Source organism: Lagenorhynchus albirostris, chromosome 2, assembly GCF_949774975.1.
Source record: "Lagenorhynchus albirostris chromosome 2, mLagAlb1.1, whole genome shotgun sequence".
Classification (NCBI taxonomy): domain Eukaryota; kingdom Metazoa; phylum Chordata; class Mammalia; order Artiodactyla; family Delphinidae; genus Lagenorhynchus; species Lagenorhynchus albirostris.
In genome coordinates, this window is record NC_083096.1 from 24,436,537 (window position 1) to 24,455,974 (window position 19,438).

General features: G+C 37.9%; 1 protein-coding gene across 2 annotated transcripts in view; it reads right to left on the bottom strand.

Moving 5' to 3' along the window:
* Positions 1-7,307: 7,307 nt before the first annotated feature.
* CNST (consortin, connexin sorting protein) overlaps positions 7,308-19,438 on the bottom strand; it is a 115,740-nt gene continuing 103,609 nt past the window's right edge. For both annotated transcript variants that reach the window (XM_060128347.1, XM_060128357.1), the window contains exons 10-11: positions 13,370-13,505; positions 7,308-10,222 (exon numbers count right to left, since the gene is read on the bottom strand). In XM_060128347.1, the coding sequence (XP_059984330.1) occupies positions 10,017-10,222; positions 13,370-13,505 (342 nt within the window). In that variant the 3' untranslated portion in view covers positions 7,308-10,016. The remainder of the gene's footprint in view (positions 10,223-13,369; positions 13,506-19,438) is intronic.

Sequence of the window (19,438 nt, forward strand, 5' to 3'; positions counted from 1 at the left end):
CTTGTCCCTGGGATCCCCCAGAGTCCCTTACACAAGCACGGGATGGCCGCACACCAACTGCTCCATGCCTGTGGCCTGCAGCATGGAGTAACTGCCTCTGCTGTCTTTTCCACATGTAAGACCCAGAGTGACAGTGATCTAGGGTACAAAGTTGTGGGTAAAAAAAAACAGTAGGAGGAGGATCCAGTGGCAACCTCAGGAGAAACGCTCTATAGATATTTCCAACTTCATGTTCACAGGCGGAGAATCTTTTGTAACTCTCTTGATCTTGACCTTAGGGAAGTCACTCTTACTCCTTGGATCCCAGCTTCATTTCTGACACAACATTGCCTACACTGACTAATAACTCTAAAAGAATATGGTTTTAAACAGCCAGGCGTCTGTTGCATAGCTTGTTTCTCTTCATTTGCAGGGAAGAGACCTTTTCCCAGGTCACCAAGTATAAGGAGCACTTATAATAAAGAACGTTTTCTAAGCGCCAAGCCTTCTGGAAACGGAGTGTTGTTTGGGCGATGGGTCTTGGTGACTCTCAAGAGCCAGACGGACGTCCCAGGTCTCTGCTCTACAGGCTCTGTTGTTTGTGGGACTCCAGCCTATGCGGTCTCCCTGATGTCTGCTCGACTTCTCCTCCTTCCTATTTGCCAGGGCTGGATGCAAACTCTGGACCCCAAATTCAAAAGAGCTGAGAGAGGACCTGCTGAGGCAGATACTATTTACTGAAACTCCCGATTCTATGTTGTTTTGGAGACTAGACATTTGTCCAGATCACTATCCTTCCTCATGTTCAGGCTTCAAGAAATGCATCAAGCTAGGGCACCAAGCCCCAGATCTAAACAACCGTGGCCAGAGTTTCCGGATGATGTAACACATAGCTTAGCACCTTGTTGAGAAGGAACCACCTGGCCCAGTCTCTTCCTGCGAAGGGGCTTTGGGCACAGTGGGTACTTCAAAGTCTATGAATCGATTAATATACTCCACGTCTTCCTCCCATGCACAGCTTCAAAGGACCCCTATCCACCCTAATGCAACTATTGCATTTATCCAGCAAATACAGACATCCAAGTTGTCGTTTCTCAGTGATGGAAAGTGGAAAGCTTTTGGTTATTCAGAGAATCAGAGGATTTTAAAGTTTGAAGTTACGTTAAAAATGTATAGAAGAGGGGACTTCCCTGGTGGCGCAGTGGTTAAGAATCCACCTGCCAGTGCAGGGGACACGGGTTGGATCCCTGGTCCGCGAAGATCCCACATGCCGCGGAACAAGTAAGCCCGTGCGCCACAGCGCAGCCATATATCTCTGTGTGTGTGTGTGTGTGTGTGTAGAAGGGGAAACTGAAGTACAGAAAGGAGGCTAAACAGCTAGTTGATGTGATCTCATTCATCATCCAGATTCCAACTCTGGGGACTGCCTCCCTTCTTTGCCTTTTATTTACCACCAAACTATCTTATATCCTAGTCTCCCCTCCAGCGATCGCCAAATTACTACTATTCCTATCTTAATAATTTAGTTTTTCCAATCAAGAAAAAAATGAAATGAAAAAAAAAAAAGACTGCCTCTATTTACAGTCACTTTTGGACCAAGTTCCTGTCCAGGCCAGAAGCTTAGGCAAGGATTATTTTCTTCTTTGTTTAGTTTGTCAACCCCCAATCTTGTACTCAGAAAATAAGAACCAGCCATTTATGGGCTGTCGTCATTCTGATGAATGATGTGAACCTTCTATGCTCCCTAAGTGCATGTCTCCTACCTGACCCTTGATCCAAGGCAATTAAGAAAAGCAATAAAATCATAAAACCTCACTTCTGATCACTGCATTCCAGCCAGAGGAGATCAGGGTGTCCTTACAGAATATCTATAATTAGATTGGTTTTGAAATTTGGACTGCTGCATCAAGTAGAAAAAGAGCATAGATTTAAATCACCATCTCAATGTGATTTAACATTGGACTGAAATCAAGGCATTTTGAACTAGCGACCTCACTGCAACACTTTATAAGGTGACACTTTATAAGGAGCTGGTTGAGTAGTTAGGTCTTGTACAAATGAGGGGTAGTACTTGGAAGTCACCATTTTTGTTTAGCCCAATTAAGCAACAACAGTGAAAGGGAATAAAGTATTCTTGCCCCTCATGATACCTTGATATGCCATGTAGCTACAAACTGAACTTTTTTTTTTAAATTATTTTTATTTTCTTATTTATTTTTGGCTGTGTTGGGTCTTTGTTGCTGCGTGCGGGCTTACTCTAGTTGTGGTCAGCGGGGGCTACTTTTCTTTGTAGCATGCAGGCTTCTCATTGTGGTAGCTTCGCTGCGGAGCACAGGCTCTAGGTGCGCGGGCTTCAGTAGTTGTGGCACACGGGCTCAGTAGTTGTGGCTCGTGGGCTCTAGAGCGCAGGCTCAGTAGTCGTGGCGCACGGGCTTTGTTGCTCCGCGGCATGTGGGATCTTCCCGGACCAGGGCTCGAACCCGTGTGCCCCGCATCGGCAGGCGGATTCTTAACCACTGCGCCACCAGGGAAGCCCTGAACTTCTTTTTTAATAACAATTTTATTGAGGTATAATTTATGTACATAACTGCATCTATGTAAAGTGTACACTGCATTTTGAAAGATGTATAAACCCATGAAATTATGACCACAATCAAGATACATAACATTTCTATCAATTTCAGAAGTTGCCCCGTGACCTTTACGATCCATCCTCCCACCATCCTTTGCCCCTCAAGGAAACACTGATCTATTTCTGTCACTATGGATTAGTTTGTATTTTCTAAAATTCTATATAAATGGAAACATACAATATGTACTCTTTTGTTCCTGGCTTCTTTTCACTCAGTTATTTTGAGATTCATCCATGTTTGTGTATCCATAGTTTGTTCTTTTTTATTGCTGAAGAGTATTCTATTAGTGATGAACCTTGGGGTGTTTCCATTTTTTGGCTATTATGGATAGAGCTGCTATGAACATTTGTGTAAAGTTTTTGTGTGGACACATTTTTATCTCTCTTAGGTAAGAACCTAGGTGTGGAATTGCTGGGTCATGGAGAGATGTGTACTTAACTTTATAAGAAACTGCAAAACTGTTTTCTAAAGCAGTTGGTACCATTTCATATTCCCACTAGTTGTGTGTGAGAATTTGGTTGGTCCACATCCTCACCAACAAAGACACTTGGTGGTGTCTTTTTGTGTGTGTGCACATGCATGTGTGGTAAAATATGTTTAACATAAAATTTGCCATTTTAACTATTTTTAAGTGTAAAATTCAGTGGCATTAAGTACATTTACAGTGTTGTGCAACCATTGCCACCACTATCTATTTACAAAATTTTTTCATCCCCCAAACAGAAACAGTAACAGTTAAGCTATAACTTCCCTTTCCCCCTTCCCTTAGCCACTGGTAACCATTGTTCTATTTCCTGTCTCTTTGAATTTGCCAATTATAGATATTTCATTCAAGTCAAATCACACTATTTGTTCTTTTATTTTTTTTAATTTTTAATTTTTTTTAGATGTTGGGGGTAGGAGTTTATTAATTATTTTTGCTGTGTTGCGTCTTCATTTCTGTGCGAGGGCTTTCTCTAGTTGTGGCAAGCGGGGGCCAGTCTTCATCACGGTGCGTGGGCCTCTCACTATGGCGGCCTCTCTTGTTGTGGAGCACAGGCTCCAGACGCGCAGGCTCAGTAGTTGTGGCTCATGGGCCTAGTTGCTCCACGGCATGTGGGATCCTCCCAGACCAGGGCTCGAACCCGTGTCCCCTGCATTAGCAGGCAGATTCTCAACCACTGCACCACCAGGGAAGCCCCACTATTTGTTTTTTTGAGACTGGCTATTTCACAGAACATGTTTTCCATGTTCACCCATGTTGTAGTATGTATCATTTCATTCATCTTATTGTGGTTTTGATTTTCATTTCCCTGATGATCAGTGATGTTGAGCATTTTTTCATGTATTTATTGGTCATTTGTGTATCTTCTTTGGAAAAATGTGTATTCAAGTCTCTTGCCCATTTTAAAACTGGGTTTTTTGTTGAATTGTAGGTGATCTTTACATATTCTGGATATTAAACCCTTACCAGATATCTGACTTGCAAAAAATGTTCTTCCTTTCTGTGGGTTGTCTTTTCATTCTCTTGATAATTTCCTTTGATGCACAAATTAAAAAATTTTTTAAGGAAGTCCTAAAAAAAATGTTTAGTCCTATGTTTTTTCTTTTGTTGTGTGCCTTTGTTGTCATATCTAAGAATCCATTGCTAAATCCATAGTCATGAAGATGTACCCAAATGTTGTATGTACCCCTTATAAGAGTTTTGTGGATTTACCTCATATTTAGATCATCAATCCATTTTGCATTAATCTTTGTATATGGTGTGAGGCAGGGGTCCAAATTCATTCTTTTGCATGTGGAAATCCAGTTGTCCTGGAACTATTTGTTGAACAGAGAATTCTTCCTCATTGAATGGACCTGACACCCTCATTGAAAATAAACTGGCCAAAGAGGTGTGGGCTTATTTTTGGATTCTCATTTCTATTCCATTGGTCTGTAGGTCTATCCTTATACCAGCATCACACTGTTTTAATTACTGAAGCTTTGTAGTAAGTTTTGAAATTGGGAAATGTGAGTCCTCCAATTTTGTCTTTCTCTTTTCATGATTTGTTTGGCTATTTGGGTCCCCCTGCAATGCCATATAAATTTGATAATTGGCTTTTCCATTTTTGCAAAAAAGGCTCTTAGAATTTTGATAAGGATTGCATTAAATCTGTAGATCACTTTAGGTATTATTGACATCTTAACAATATTGTCTCCCCATCCATAAACACAAGATAGCTTTCCATTTATTTATTCTTTAATTTTTTAATCAATGATTTGTAGTTTTCAGTGTACAAGTCTTCTCCTCCTTGGTTAAGTTTATTCCTAGGTATTTTATTCTATCAGATTCTGTTGCAAATGAAATTGCTGTCTTAATTTCCTTTCTGTAATGTTAATTAATTGCTGGTATAGAGAAACAACTGATTTTCATGGGTTGATCTTGTAATGCTGCAACTTTGCTGATTTTATTTATTAGCTCTGGTATCTTTCTTGTGGATTCTTTGGGAGATATATATTATTAGCTGTGGGTTTTTCACCAATGCCCTTTATCGTGTTGAGGAAGTTCCCCTCTAGTTTACTGAGATTTTTTTTATCATTAAAGAATGTTGGATTTTGTCAAATTTTTTTCTGCAGCAGTTGGAACAATCATACAGTTTTCTCCCCCTTATTCTATTAATGTGAGGTATTACGTTGACTTTCGGAGGCTGAACCACCCTTTCATTCTTGGGGTTGTGACAGTCTTTTAAACTTTATTCTACCTGGTGTGTGGTGGTATCTCAGTTCTAATTTGCATCTTGATGACTAATGATATTCAGCATCTTTTCATGTGCTCATTAGCCATTTGTATATATATATATATTTTTGAAAGGGGTGTTCAAAGTTTTTAAATGGTTGTCATATTCAGTTGCATGAAATCTTTACATATTTTGAATACAAGGCCTTTACTAGATAAACGTATTGTGAATTTTCCCCCAATCTTCAGCTTGCTTTTTCATTTTCCTAACCATGTTCAAAGAGCATGTGCTAAAAGTCCAGCTAATCCTTTCTTTTTTTTTTATGGTTTGTGTATTTTGTGTTCTAAGAAATCTTTGCTTACTCAAAGGTTGCAAGGATTTTCTCCTGTTTTGTTTTAGAAGTTTTATAGCTTAGATCCATTTATTTCAAGTTAAGTTTTGTGTTGTGTGAGGCAAAAGTCTATGTTAATTATATTCCCCAGTGGGATATACAGTTGTCCCAGCAATTATTTGTTGAAGACTTCCTTTCCCCCTTTGAATTGCCTTGGCACCTTTGTAGATCATTGAACACATACACGTGGATTTCCTTTTGCCATACCATGGTTTGATTATTGCAGCATTTGGTTCTGAGATCTGGAAGTACAAATCCTCCAGTTTTGTTCCAACAAGTTCACTGACTGTCTTCTAGGGCACATGCATCTCCAAACATTTTAAAACCAGCCTGTCAACTTGTAAAAATTGCTGCAATTCTGATAGGGATTGTTGTCAGGTCTATGGATCAATATTGTTTTCATAAAATGAATTAGCAAGTATTTTCTCCTTTTTGAAGAGTGTTTTGTTGGATGGGTATTATATCTTACTGAAATGATTGCTAGAATTTACTGGAGAAGCATCTGGACCTGCAGTTCTGTGAAAAAGTTTTCAATTGTGCTATTTAGTGCTATTCAGTCTTTCAATTTTGAAGAAGGCTCTAGCCAAGCAGTTTTCTACTCCTGGAAAGCCTACCCGCTATTAATGCCACAAATGCTAACTAGAGGCAAAAAGTAATACTCAATAGAATTTTGGCTGGGAGAAAAGATTCTTGTCTATCAAGTTGCTATGCAGGTGGCCTAGAGAGAATTTTACTTTTCCTCCTAAAAAAGCATGACACATGGTAGGGAGGAATGAGCTCAAGTTTCTATCCCCATGAGTAGTAGTATCCTATATTTCTTCATTTTTTTTCCCCTTTCACAAATATATTTACCTTACAAGACACTAACTTCTTTAAGCTGGTACCATTTCTTGTTTCGAGAGCCCCAGCACCCAGCTCAGTGCTTGGCACACTGCAGACATTCCAATGTTTGCCAAGGTACAGAGAGTAATAAACACTGTTGCTCATGGTTCTGCACTGTTCTCGGGGCAAGAGACAAGAGGTTGATTTCAGGACTTACTCTTCTCAGGACCAGGAAGAAGAGATGCTCAGTAGCCTACACCAAGAGAGATTTAAAAGCTACCAGAATTCCTTAAAGAAAATTCCTTAGTACATGAGCCTCACCAAATGTTTATCTTTGAGGTTATTAAAATAGCAGATGGCACTAGAACTTGTGCCATAAACCCTAGATCACTCTTATTCTTTTTGAGGATGGAGGCAACATGATAGACCTGATTTAAGGGATGTGTGTTTACTGATCTAAGTAAGCATCAAATGAATAAATGTGAAAACACTATATACACTTCATAATTAAGTATACAAGGGTGGGTTAATATTAACTGAGCCCATAGAAATGAAGAGAGTTATACAGGTCACGTTAGTGGGAACACAAATATTCAGTCTCTCTCTGGATTGGGATTAAACGTCACAAAGTCAGCTTCAGCAAAACAGGTAATAGGTAAAAGATTTCTTGTCCTTTCCCCACCTTCCCTCTTTTACTTCTAAATTCCTACCCTTTCCTCCACCCTGCCATTCCAGCAAGATCCAATTCACATCTGTCCTTTCAAAATAAGGCCTACCTTCAAATTTTAAATCCTCTTAGCATAATTCACAGCTCAATATAGTAAACCTCCCAGAGGGACTTGATTTTTAAATCTAAAGGAATGAATTTTTAGAGTGAATTCCGGTTGCTGTTTCAGGCAGATGGGAAAGTGTTTTAGAAGCATAGGAGCGTTTACGTAGGGAGCTATTAGACTACCCAAAGTAATCTACTCGTGGTGCCAGACCAACTTCTGAAATTATTTCACTTTAAAGCGGTTTTTCTCAGTACCCAAGGGGTTCAAATAAACTCTCTGAGACATTTTTTGGGTATAGATTTTAAATTACAAGCTTGATCTGTTACCCTCAAATACAGTTCTTAAGGAAGATTAGTTACAAATAGTTGTCAGTGCTTTCAAATGACAGAAAAAATTACATTATAGTAAAACTGGATGATTTTTTTATGCGAGAGATAACAATTTCTCTCATCACCAGACAGAATTACTCCAATTCATGCAATAAATGACAATTACATTTTTAACAGTTGTCCTAATTTTTCTAGTTGAGATTTCATGCCTATTTTAAATCAAGACATCAATATGCTCCTGAGCTCACCTCACCCTCCCTGGGAAGTAGTGAGGACACACGTGGTTCTTCTGAGACTCAACTGGACTCCACAGAGTACCAAAGTATTATCTCAGTTCTTTCACCTCAGTGTGAAGGTTCCCAGGAAACCTTCAGTTTCAGAAGTAATAGTCCTGGTGGCCAATAGGAAAACATGACATATAGAGTTTTTAGGACTTCAACAGTGACCTAAAAAGGTGAACAGGAGGGAAATTTTGACTTATCTTCACATAAAACCGGCAGAAATCAGCATCACCAAATTTCTGTAACTAGAAATCATGAGGGTAAAACAGAAGAGGTTTGTCTCTGATGGGGATGCCCCTCACAGTAGACTTTGTGAATGTCTTTTACAGAACCACATAATATAGTACCATCAACATTTTACATATTTACATACAATTTGAATACAAATTCTTAAAATTTATAATAGAACATTAAAATAATCTTCTAATAAAATCAGCCTTAAGTATAAGGAATCTAGATTTCAGTATCTTGTACACTTCTAAATAAATATCTTTGATCTATAATCCTTGAAAATATTATAGTTTATGGTGACATGATACAGACAAGTCAAACAGTATTATAAGTAAAAATAAAATATCAATTTAAAAATAAACAAGCCTAAAACCACATTGAGCTGAAATTATAGAAAATCAAAACACTAAGTATACAGTAATTAAATATCTAGCATTGGGATAACCAGATGCATGCTAAATGACACAATTTCAACTTCTATAAAAAGCCCTTTAAAAATCATAAGTCTAAATAAATAAGCAGAAACACAAAGGGAGGTACTGTACCAGCCAGTAACAACTAGAAAGAAAACTCTCTTTTTCTTTCAAATGATCCTCACAGAAAAACATGAAATAATAGTCATTTCCAGAAAACTATAGTTCATGTGTTTTGTTTCTTTTAGAATGCTGCCAATGATATAAAAAGCCAAAGCAAGGCTTCCTAATTGTTAGACCACTGCACCTTAGAAAAGGAAATTGACAGATTTAAATAAAAATCAGACATTTGCCTATTTAAGATATGATTGAATTTTCGCCTAATGACCTCACATTAGGTCTAAATCAAGCCCACGATATGAACGCACATTCAAGCATCTGAATGTATGATCTGTTAATACTGAATTATATATGATGATTTAATTTCATTTGCCAAAGTATTAGTTTATTTTACATAAGGCCAGAATTAAAACATCTAGAGCAGGAACTAATACCTTATTTATCTTTATAGAAGGGTTCTTAGATTCTCAGAACATAATAGGTGCTCAGTAAGTATTTATTGAATCGAGATGAATCCAGCATTTATTATATCAGGAAGCACTGAATCCACGATGAAACTGGTTGCCTGACACTCAGAGGGAGCTCTTTAATTTTACCTCTAGGCCTGTGATTAATTTCTGGCTAGTTAATGAAGTTAACTGTCACAGATCTGTCACAGTTTCTTAATTCAGGGCCAAGATTTGTACCGTTCATCTGTTCCACAGTTAAGCCTTCTTGAAAGTTTTGTGGCTGCACATCTATAGTCATGTTGAAAGAATAATCTTTGTTATTCTACGTTGGGTTTTTGCTTATGATAACTGTCTGAAATACACAAGCACACACACACAAACATAATCATTTCACAAATAGAAATCTGGAGAGTGCCCAAAGCCTAAATTACATAGCTCCCAAGGTGAACTAAAAAAAGACATTGAAACTGTAAGGTAACTCTTTTTCATTACACACAAACTTATTGCGTGATGGCTGGAAGCAATGTCTTTGGACAAACGGTTATAAACCACAAGTGTCCTTAGCCATTAGCCTGACAAGGTAGCCCAAAATGGTTTGGCTCCAACACTGCCCTGTTTAATTCTGTAGCTCATTACACTAGGAAACAGTGAGGAGGAGGTGGACATGCTCTCCAAAGACCATTCCTTCCATCCACAGTGCTCAGATCAATATCTGTATCATTATGTGGATTATTCTGAGTTCCTCTGTTTTGCCAGTTAAAGCTGCTGTTTCTGATGTTTGTGGTTCCTCACTGGGGAAGGGAGGCGCATGTTACAGAACTCTTGAAATAAAAGCTATTTAGAAAGTTTCACTCTTTGATTCTCACGGCCAGCATGCCTGTCCCTCTTGAATGCTGCTAGGAGAGGTAGATCCAGTGTTTAAGTCCTGCCATTCCCTGCAGTACCTTAGTGTAATAGAAATCCATGTTGTCTGCAAAGTCTGTACAAACAGGTGACTCCGTGTCACCAAAAGTGCAGTATAATGCAGTTCCTCCCACACTAAGGAAAACCGTCACTATGCACAGCAAGACCAGTAAAATACAGGAACCACCTCCAACTTCATCTGCAAACAGGAAAACACAGTAAGGTTAAACTGACACAAAATTAATGCCTAGTATCTGCTGTCTGCTCACTGATTAAGATAACTAGATGTTTCTAATATTAGTCCTCTATGGATAGTCACTGACAGGAAGCTAGGACACGAATGACTATACAAGGACCTATTAGTTACCATAAAGATATATACTTGTAGAGCTTGTGAATGCTAAAATTAAAACTAGCTCATTTATACAATGAATATAACCATTTCCATAAAAAAAGAAGAAAAAAATGGCAATACTTCTCTGATGTGCTCATAGCATTATTTTAGAGTACAAATTACATGTAACCTCACTATTACAGTATCTTTGGAGTTCACATCATGGGACCACCTTAAAGCAAAGTCAATTTGATATTAAACAAACAAGCAAAAATGTCTGAGTGGGATCTTGCATCTTAGTAATACTCAATTTTATCTTTCAGTGGAATAGTGAAGTTCTAGCTAGTACAGTAATTTCATTTCTTAAACAACTTTGGCAGGCTTGTTTTTAATAAAAATGTCCACATAAGTCTTTCTATATTGAAGAAAATAACTACTCTCTGTTGAAAGTCTTAATGATCACTCATAATTAAAGAAAAATTAAAAATATTTGGAAAAGACTAAGAAGTTTTATGATCAGCATGATGAGGGTGTACCAAAACCTTCTTGGAAGGTAATCTGGCAGTATCTATTAACATTTTAAATTAATTTATCATCCAGCCTGGGGCACTTTTGACAGTGAAAGAGTGTTAAGTGAATGCAGTGCTGGGACAATAGGTATAAACAAGGAAGGACTGCCTGAGGCCAACTGGTCCATATGGTCCTGATCACCTAGCCTAGCAAATCCACTTTCAGGAATTAAGCCTACAGATCTGCACAAAACACAATAGCATATTTACAAGCATGTTCACTGCAGCAAAGTTTGTTATAACATAAAGTTGAGCATAACTTAGTTATTCTAGTTACAATGGAAGAGTTAAATAATTATGGGAGATTCATATCATGGAATACTATGCAACTGTTTTACAGAATGGAGTAAATTTAATACATTGTTCAAAGAAAGATGTCCAAGATTGATGGTTAAATTAAAAAGCCGTGACATAACGGTATATAATGAACCATTCATGTTAAAAAAAAAAAGGGCACATGTGTATGTACACACATATACATGCATATATACAGAATGTGTTTTGAAAGGATGGTAAGAACTTCAATCAATACCTGGGGGAAACCCCCAAGGGAGGGAAGGTTGGGAGCCTTAAACTTTCTACTTCATTATTGTCTAAGTTTTTTCATGATTAGTGTATATTACTTTTATGATTAAAAAAACAAATTTTACAGAACCCAATATAAACCAAATAGAATTTATTTGGAAGATTTTACAGTAATATGTGAATATATTCTCCCATAAAAATTTAAACATGAAAGTATCTAAGAGTCTAATAGACTCTTCCCTTTTATTCCTACCCAATCATATTCCCCTCTCAACCAAGAGGTAAACACTGTTAAATATGGTGTGTATCCTTCCAGATCAAACACATGTGGTTTCAGGATTTTTATAAAAACAGGATCATGTAATTGTATTGTCCTGTGATTTACACATTTACAGTTTAATAGATTTTAATAGTTAATAGACATTAATAGATTTAATAATTTATACTTAGCATAATTTTTATACACACAAATAAAAAGGATCATATCATTCATGTTGTGTTTCTTGGGGTTTTTTTGGTTTTTGGTCAGTTCAGTATTTTTACCATCTTTTCTCTTTTTGGCATGGTTCCCACCCACCTTCTTATCTTTGTTAACAATCTAGTTTACGTACTTTTCTGGGTATTTCTTCATTCTCATATATTTATATACAAACATTTAGATACAATTTATTTTAAAACATCTACTTTGTTTTAACTACATGCACTGATAGTATTTAGAGCTGTGCTGTCCAACATGGAAGCCAGGAGGCACAGGCGGCTACTGAGCACAAGTTACGTGACTTAGTGTAAGACGAGATGGCTACTAAGGGAACTAGGGACTGTCAGTTCTAAATCCTGGGTTCCCCCTACTATGTATGCAATGATTCAATACCAATTGGTACAAACAAAGAATTGAGCACTTTATCTGGAGAGGACTGTGATAGTTACAAGCAAGGTGCAGAGGTAAAATGAGGGGTGGGAACAGATTATTTCCAAGGTTCCTACCAGCTTTATAATTGTAAAAATTTAGAAACCTCTACTGCTATCACTTTATGTCATATTTAGAAAGCATATCTACACGTTGACACTGTTATTTTAACAATGCAGTTGTTTTATAAACATGAAAAGCATACTGACAGGTTCTTGGCTATATTTCTACTCACTCTGATTTACCTAGGCCCTAGACAAATTTAACCACTACCTTAAATATAAGCCCAGGAGGAAAAAAAATCAAACAATAGCAACAGTGTTAAACTGTACTCTTTTTTTTTTTTTTTCCGGTACGCGGACCTCTCACTGTTGTGGCCTCTCCCGTTGCGGAGCACAGGCTCCGGACGCGCAGGCTCAGCGGCCATGGATCACGGGCCCAGCCGCTCCGCGGCATGTGGGATCTTCCCGGACAGGGGCACGAATCCGTGTCCCCTGCATCGGCAGGTGGACTCTCAACCACTGCACCACCAGAGAAGCCCTAAACTGTACTCTTGAGAGACACCTCTTTCTACAGAGTCAAGAAGAAATCACCGAAGAGAAAATATTTGTAATCCATAAATATTTTCCACATCAGTCAAGAAGGAGTATGAACTGCCACTGAAAAGAAGACAAAAATAGCAGGCTCACTAAAAAACAACAAACAAAAACTAGAAAATAAAACACGAAACAAAGAAACTGAAATAAGCTCTGAAAATTGAGGACTATCTGTGGGACAGGAAGGCAATGAGATGAATTTTGCAACTTGCTCACTTATTTGAGCAAAACAAGTTGCTTAGGAATTATTTAAGAACTGATGATAGTTTGATCCTCTGTGTTTCTTTACAGAAGATAAAGCAACTAAGTCCACATATTCTTTACAAATCCTGTTACCAAACACCTTATTGTACATTAATTCATTCTTTCGCAAACACTGATCAAATCTGTGTTAGACACAGTCTGAGCACTTTACCTTGATCTAAGCTGTCGTCTATTTCTTGGAATCTCACTCTTCGCTTAGATGGTTTCTGTTGCATCTGGGCAGGATGATCTCCTACAGTATTATTCCTCTTCTTTAATATAGAGACCAATCCTTCAGCATGAACAACCTGTCAGAGATTGTAAGCACTGTTTGTTATATTATGGCGGGACATATCAGTGATGTTTTACATGTAATGGTAAGAAGGCTAATTCAGTTCAAGGGGTATCTGAAGTCCTATTAGAGGTTTAACCAATTCCTATAGAAAAAAATCACAATCGTCAAAATCTAACAGAATAATACTTTCTCTTGTCTTCAGATATTGCCAAATACACATATCTAAAACTCTGATTGCTCTTCTAAAGCCCTGAATTGATTCCAGGGCCAGGCAGTGTGACACAGCATGGACTGGAAATCAGGCCTAGTTTATCCTCATTTATAGCTCCGCTTCCCTGTTAAGTCATCTATAAAGTGATTCCTTATGGCCTCTCTTTGCTTAACCATTAGTCCTGGGTTTTGCTTTATAACAGAGGCTGCTTTTTTCATTCATCAGCAATTTTTAAGAAATGAACATGTGAGACTTAAAATATATTCGATACCAACTTTTAACATCAAAATGAGTGTTGTCCTCAGTTCCTCTGAGAAACTACACATTTACTAAATAATGTTCTAGTGCTCTAAATGTCTTAAGGACTTCTCTTCTAGAATATCTCTTAGACCCAGTTTACTAGGGACATATTACCCTGTAGTATGCAGAGGGTGGCAAACTATGGCCACTAGGCCAAAGGCCTGCTGCCTAGTTTTGCAAATAGAATTTAATTGGAGCACAGCCAAGGTTACTTATCCACATATTGTGTATGGCTGCTACAACGGCAGAATTGAGTACAGACCATAAAGTCTAAACTATTCAGTATTTGGCCCTTAGAAAAAGAAAAGAAATAGAAAAAGACTTCTATTATTTCTTTAGTCCCCCTGCTACCCCTTTCTATGCTGTCTTTCCAGTTTTCACTTGGGACACCTCTCTTCTGCCTCCACCCCACCCTTTATTTAGGAACAAAGACAAAACAGAAACCCTTGCCATTTAGGAGTTAAAAGACTCTGAGGCACAGGGAGAAAGAGAACAGAATCAGTTGGTAGAGCCAACTGGGAAGCTGGAGGCCTTACCATAGGCCCCCCTAGGCAGTAGGTTGATTCACAGAAGTTGACTTGTGAGTTGCCTGCTTGAACAAGCTGTAGGTGATGACATAGGTGGGCATTGTGGCCCTAACACTGCTGATGTCAGTGACTTGCTGGTATCCGATCACTGTAAGCTGAGGACTTCCTGTAATGTCATTTATCGGATCAATGGTATAAAATATTTAATATGACTTCCAGTTCCAGCCAGCTACCTCTGATAATGAGCTATACATAAACATTACAGATTCTATTAGTTCTTTTTATAACTCAATGCTTTTAGGGCCAAATAACTCAATATAGTCTTCTACTGGGCTTCCCTGAACATGGGTCTATAGAAACCATTATCTCAAAAAAAAAAAAATAAGTTAGCAATTTATTCTTTTTATAGAAAATATGTATTTCAGATGATGTAGTTCTTCTGAGAAAGCTAAAAGACTTTAGTGACATTAAAATGATAAGTACAAATTATGCAAAGGAATAGTTTTTCAAATCTTTCGTTAGCAAGCAACAATATTAAAGACCATCTTCATACAGCAAAGAAAAATGATTTTACAAGTACCTTGCTGAAACTGGGTACTTGAGGAAGGGAAAGAAACCCTAATAAGTTTCTAAAGAGCAAGACATGGAAAATGGAAATTAATTTTAATGAGTATATTACTACTAAAGATATATCATTGACTTTTTAAATTTTTAGTAAATGTAAAAAAAATAGGAACTTTTCATAGATTCATTAACTATCTATTTCATTCCATAAAATAGTACATTTACCAAGAGTGAATTCACCTACCATAGGTGTTTTGAAGTTGCTTTAACTACTTAGAAAAAACAATCCTATTAAGAATAGTTACAAAGACAAGCTCCAGAGTTGCATTACTGTTAACTGTATGTCTTTATGATCTGAGTTTTGAATCTGTAAATTCAAGAGACAGACCCAATAATAAATCAAAAGACACTGCAAATATGAATAAATGGATGTTGAAAGACCAAGAGAAACTCTCAAAATCATCTGGAAAGACACAGAATGTGCTTCCAAGACCTAGAAGCTAGTGCTAGTGCAGCAGCTGTTAGGCCCCTACCTTACCTCCTGCTTGCCCTAATCTGGTGTGTTGGGCTCCAGAAGTCATATAGTTAAGGGATACAAGACTTCCCAAGTGGCCCCATCTTATTTACTATGGATGGCAATGAACTTTGGCAAATTTTTGAAAAAGGGAAGAAGTAAGAGTATGAGACATTACAGTTGTGTGGGATGAGCCAACATTTTATCTTGACACCCTCCCCACTCAACCCTTAATTCCTGGCAAAAAATCTATCCACAGCCTTTACATGCTTTTCCTTTTTCTCTCCCACCAAGAATCTTTTGTTTCAGCAGGCCTGCTCCAGTGTCTGAAGTGAAGGAATGTGTTCTTTTCCATTATTTCCTTTCAGTCTTATTCAGGGATCTTCTCCAGGGATCTTTCTTTTTTTAACTGCCCTCTTGTCCTATAGTTTACAGGGATGGTGCAACCAAGTTTAGGCATAGGAGATGCAAGCCAAGGGGGAAACTCTTAGAAGACAGGTGGGTGCGGTCCTTTCTGTTCTGACAAGAGTTTGGGGCAAGCGTCTTAGAACCTACCCCTAGTACAGAAATTCCTACTTATCATACCAAGACAGTCAAACAAAAAAAAATGACTTTGGTAGAGTTTACCTTAATTTTATGGTAGAAGGCAATTAAGTTAAAACAAAGTCATGGTCTTAGTCTACAGTTTCATTCAGAAGACTGCCAAGTGTTTGTTTCTAAGTAGGTTGGGAAATTGAGTTATGGCACACAGAAATGTGTCTTCTCCAAACTACTCTTAAAAAACATTTCTATGCTTTTAATTTTTTAACATAATGTCAATATTAAAAGGTTAAGAAACTTTAAACCTCAAAAAATAAAGCTTTAAAAACTAAATTTAGGGAATTCCCCGGCAGTCTAGTGGTTAGGACTCCACGCTCTCACTGCTATGGGTCTGGGTTCAATTCCTGTTCAGGGAACTAAGATCCCACAAGCCGCATGGTGCGGCCAAAAAAAACGTTAAAAAAAAACCAAACTAAATTTAGTTTCCCGCTTCAATTACCAAATTCCTTTCCTACCAAAACAAAGTATACCAAGCCTTTACACTGAGAACAAAAAGATTGTCTAAGCTGTAATTAGTGTAATTGTTACTGGTGGTACTCTATGAATAAGTGCAGAATTAAAACAAATAATGAAACATCCATCCGACCTAGCCCTGTATATTTATAAATAAATAGCTCTTCTGCACTTCCCCCTCAAACAGCAATGATCATCTTAAATAGCATTTTAATAATGAACTGTTTGTAAAAAACAAAATTATTCTGCAACTCTGCTGGCACATTCAGAGAGGCCTTGCTGTTAGATCTGCCTCCTCGAATTAAAGGAGAAAATAGATACCGAATAATATTCTTTTACTGATCAAGGCTTTACTCAACCCAGAAACTCAAGGTTGGTAAATTTTGCTTGGTTTCCAGATAACTTGAGAAATAACATTCATAAATCATATTAGTATATTATAAACAGCTTAAATGCCAGCAAGTTCACTGTAGAGAATGAAATTCCGGTCATTCAGGGTCAAATTTTCCAGTACTGTTCTTCACTGAAGGAACAAGTCATGGTTCTCTGCCTGGTCCTTTAGATTTGGGCTCCATAATAAGAACTATGATTTAGTGAACCTGCACTTTATGTAAAGACCTTTACATAATATTTCATACTTAATCTTTACAACTCTATTATACAGGCATTACCAGTCCTATTTTACAGATGAAGAGGCCAAGCTGAGAAAGCTTAAATAACTTGCTTACATTTGTAGCACCAGTTATGGGCAGAGTTGAATACTAACTCAAGATTAAACCTCTTGCCATTTCCCTAATGCGAAAAGATCTTATTTTCTATGAGTATTAAAATTTTGCTTAGTGTCATTTGTTATAATACATATTACAATTCAAATTAGATGAACAGAACTTTCAAATAAACCTAATAAGTTTCTTTTGTCTTTCCAAAACACTTTATAGCAATAAATCCTTATCTTATACATCACCTGAATTAAGAGATACTTAAACTAATGGCTAAAACCGTCAGTCTAGAGACACTGCGGAGGAGAAGGTTAGATGAAAAATCCTTTGTGTCATTCAATAATCCGAAAGTACATTAATGTCATGGCTACTACTACAGCAAATTAATATAACAAGTCACAGCAGGAGCAAGAGGAGGCAGCTAAATGGAGGAAATCCGTCTTCTAGAAATAACACGACGTTGCTCTCTGGCACTACAATGCTGCATCTTAGAACAAGACAACATGGAGAGTAAAAAACAAATGATGATGAAGTACATTGATATTGAATTTTTCAAAGATTAATTTAAAAAGGAAAAAAGGGCGCATGCGTGGTCCTACCACAATGTCGGCGCCTAGTCCATAGTGAGGGTGACAAGAAGTTAGTTTTCTTAGGACCAAGGAGGCAACCTTGCACCTGCAGGAAGACTTGTTGCCCCACCCATAGGGAGGAATAAGCTTCCTGTTACAGCTGCAACTGCTAAGAAGCCGGCCTTGCTGCGGTTTCTCCCAGACATTTTATAGATACCGTGTGGCTGACAGGGTCTTGGTGCTCCAGTCCGGTGTCAGGCCTGACCCTCTGAGGTGGGAGAGCCGAGTTCAGGATATTCGTCCACCAGAGACCTCCTGGCTCCATGTAATATAAAACAGCAAAAGCTCTCCCGGAGGTCTCCACCTCAACGCTAAGACCCAGATGCACTCAACGACAGCAAGCTACAGTACTGGACACCCTATGCCAAAAAACTAGCAATACAGGAACACAACCCCACCCATTAGCAGAGAGGCTACCTAAAATCATAATAAGGTCAGAGGCACCCCAAAGCACACCACTGGATGCGGTCCTGCCCACCAGAAAGACAAGATTCAGCCTCATCCACCAGAACACAGGCACCAGTCCCCTCCACCAGGTAGCCTACACAACCCACTGAACCAACCTTAGCCACTGGGGCAGACACCAAAAACAACAGGAATGACGAACCTGCAGCCTGCGAAAAGGAGACCCCAAACACAGTAAGTTAAGCAAAATGAGAAGACAGAGAAACACAGCAGATGAAGGAGCAAGGTAAAAACCCACCAGACCAAATAAATGAAGAGGAAATAGGCAGTCTACCTGAAAGAGAATTCAGAGTAATGATAGTAAAGATGATCCAATATCTCGTTAATAGAATGGAGAAAATACAAGAAACGTTTAACAAGGACCTAAAAGAAGTAAAGAGCAAACAAACAATGATGAACAACACAATAACTAAAATTAAAAATTCTCTAGAAGGACACAATAGTAGAAAAACTGAGGCAGAAGAACGGATAAAGTGACCTGGAAGATAAAACAGTGGAAAGAACTACTGCAGAGCAGAATAAAGAAAAAAGAATGAAAAGAACTGAGGACAGTCTTAGAGACCCCTGGGACAACATTAAACACACCAATATTTGAATTATAGGGGTCCCAGAAAAAGAGGGAAAGAGAGGGACTGAGAAAATATTTGAAGAGATTATAGTTGAAAACTTCCCTAATATGGGAAAGGAAATAGTCAAGTCCAGGAAGTGCAGAGAGTCCCATAAAGGATAAATACAAGGAGAAACACTCCAAGACACATATTAATCACACTATCAAAAAATAAATACAAAGAAAAAAATATTAAAAGAAGCAAGGGAAAAACAACAAATAACACACAAGGGAATCCCCATAAGGTTAACAGCTGATCTTTCAGCAGGAACTCTACAAGCCAGAAGGGAGTGGCAGGACATATTTAAAGTGATGAAGGGGTAAAACCTACAACCAAGATTACTCTACCCAGCAACA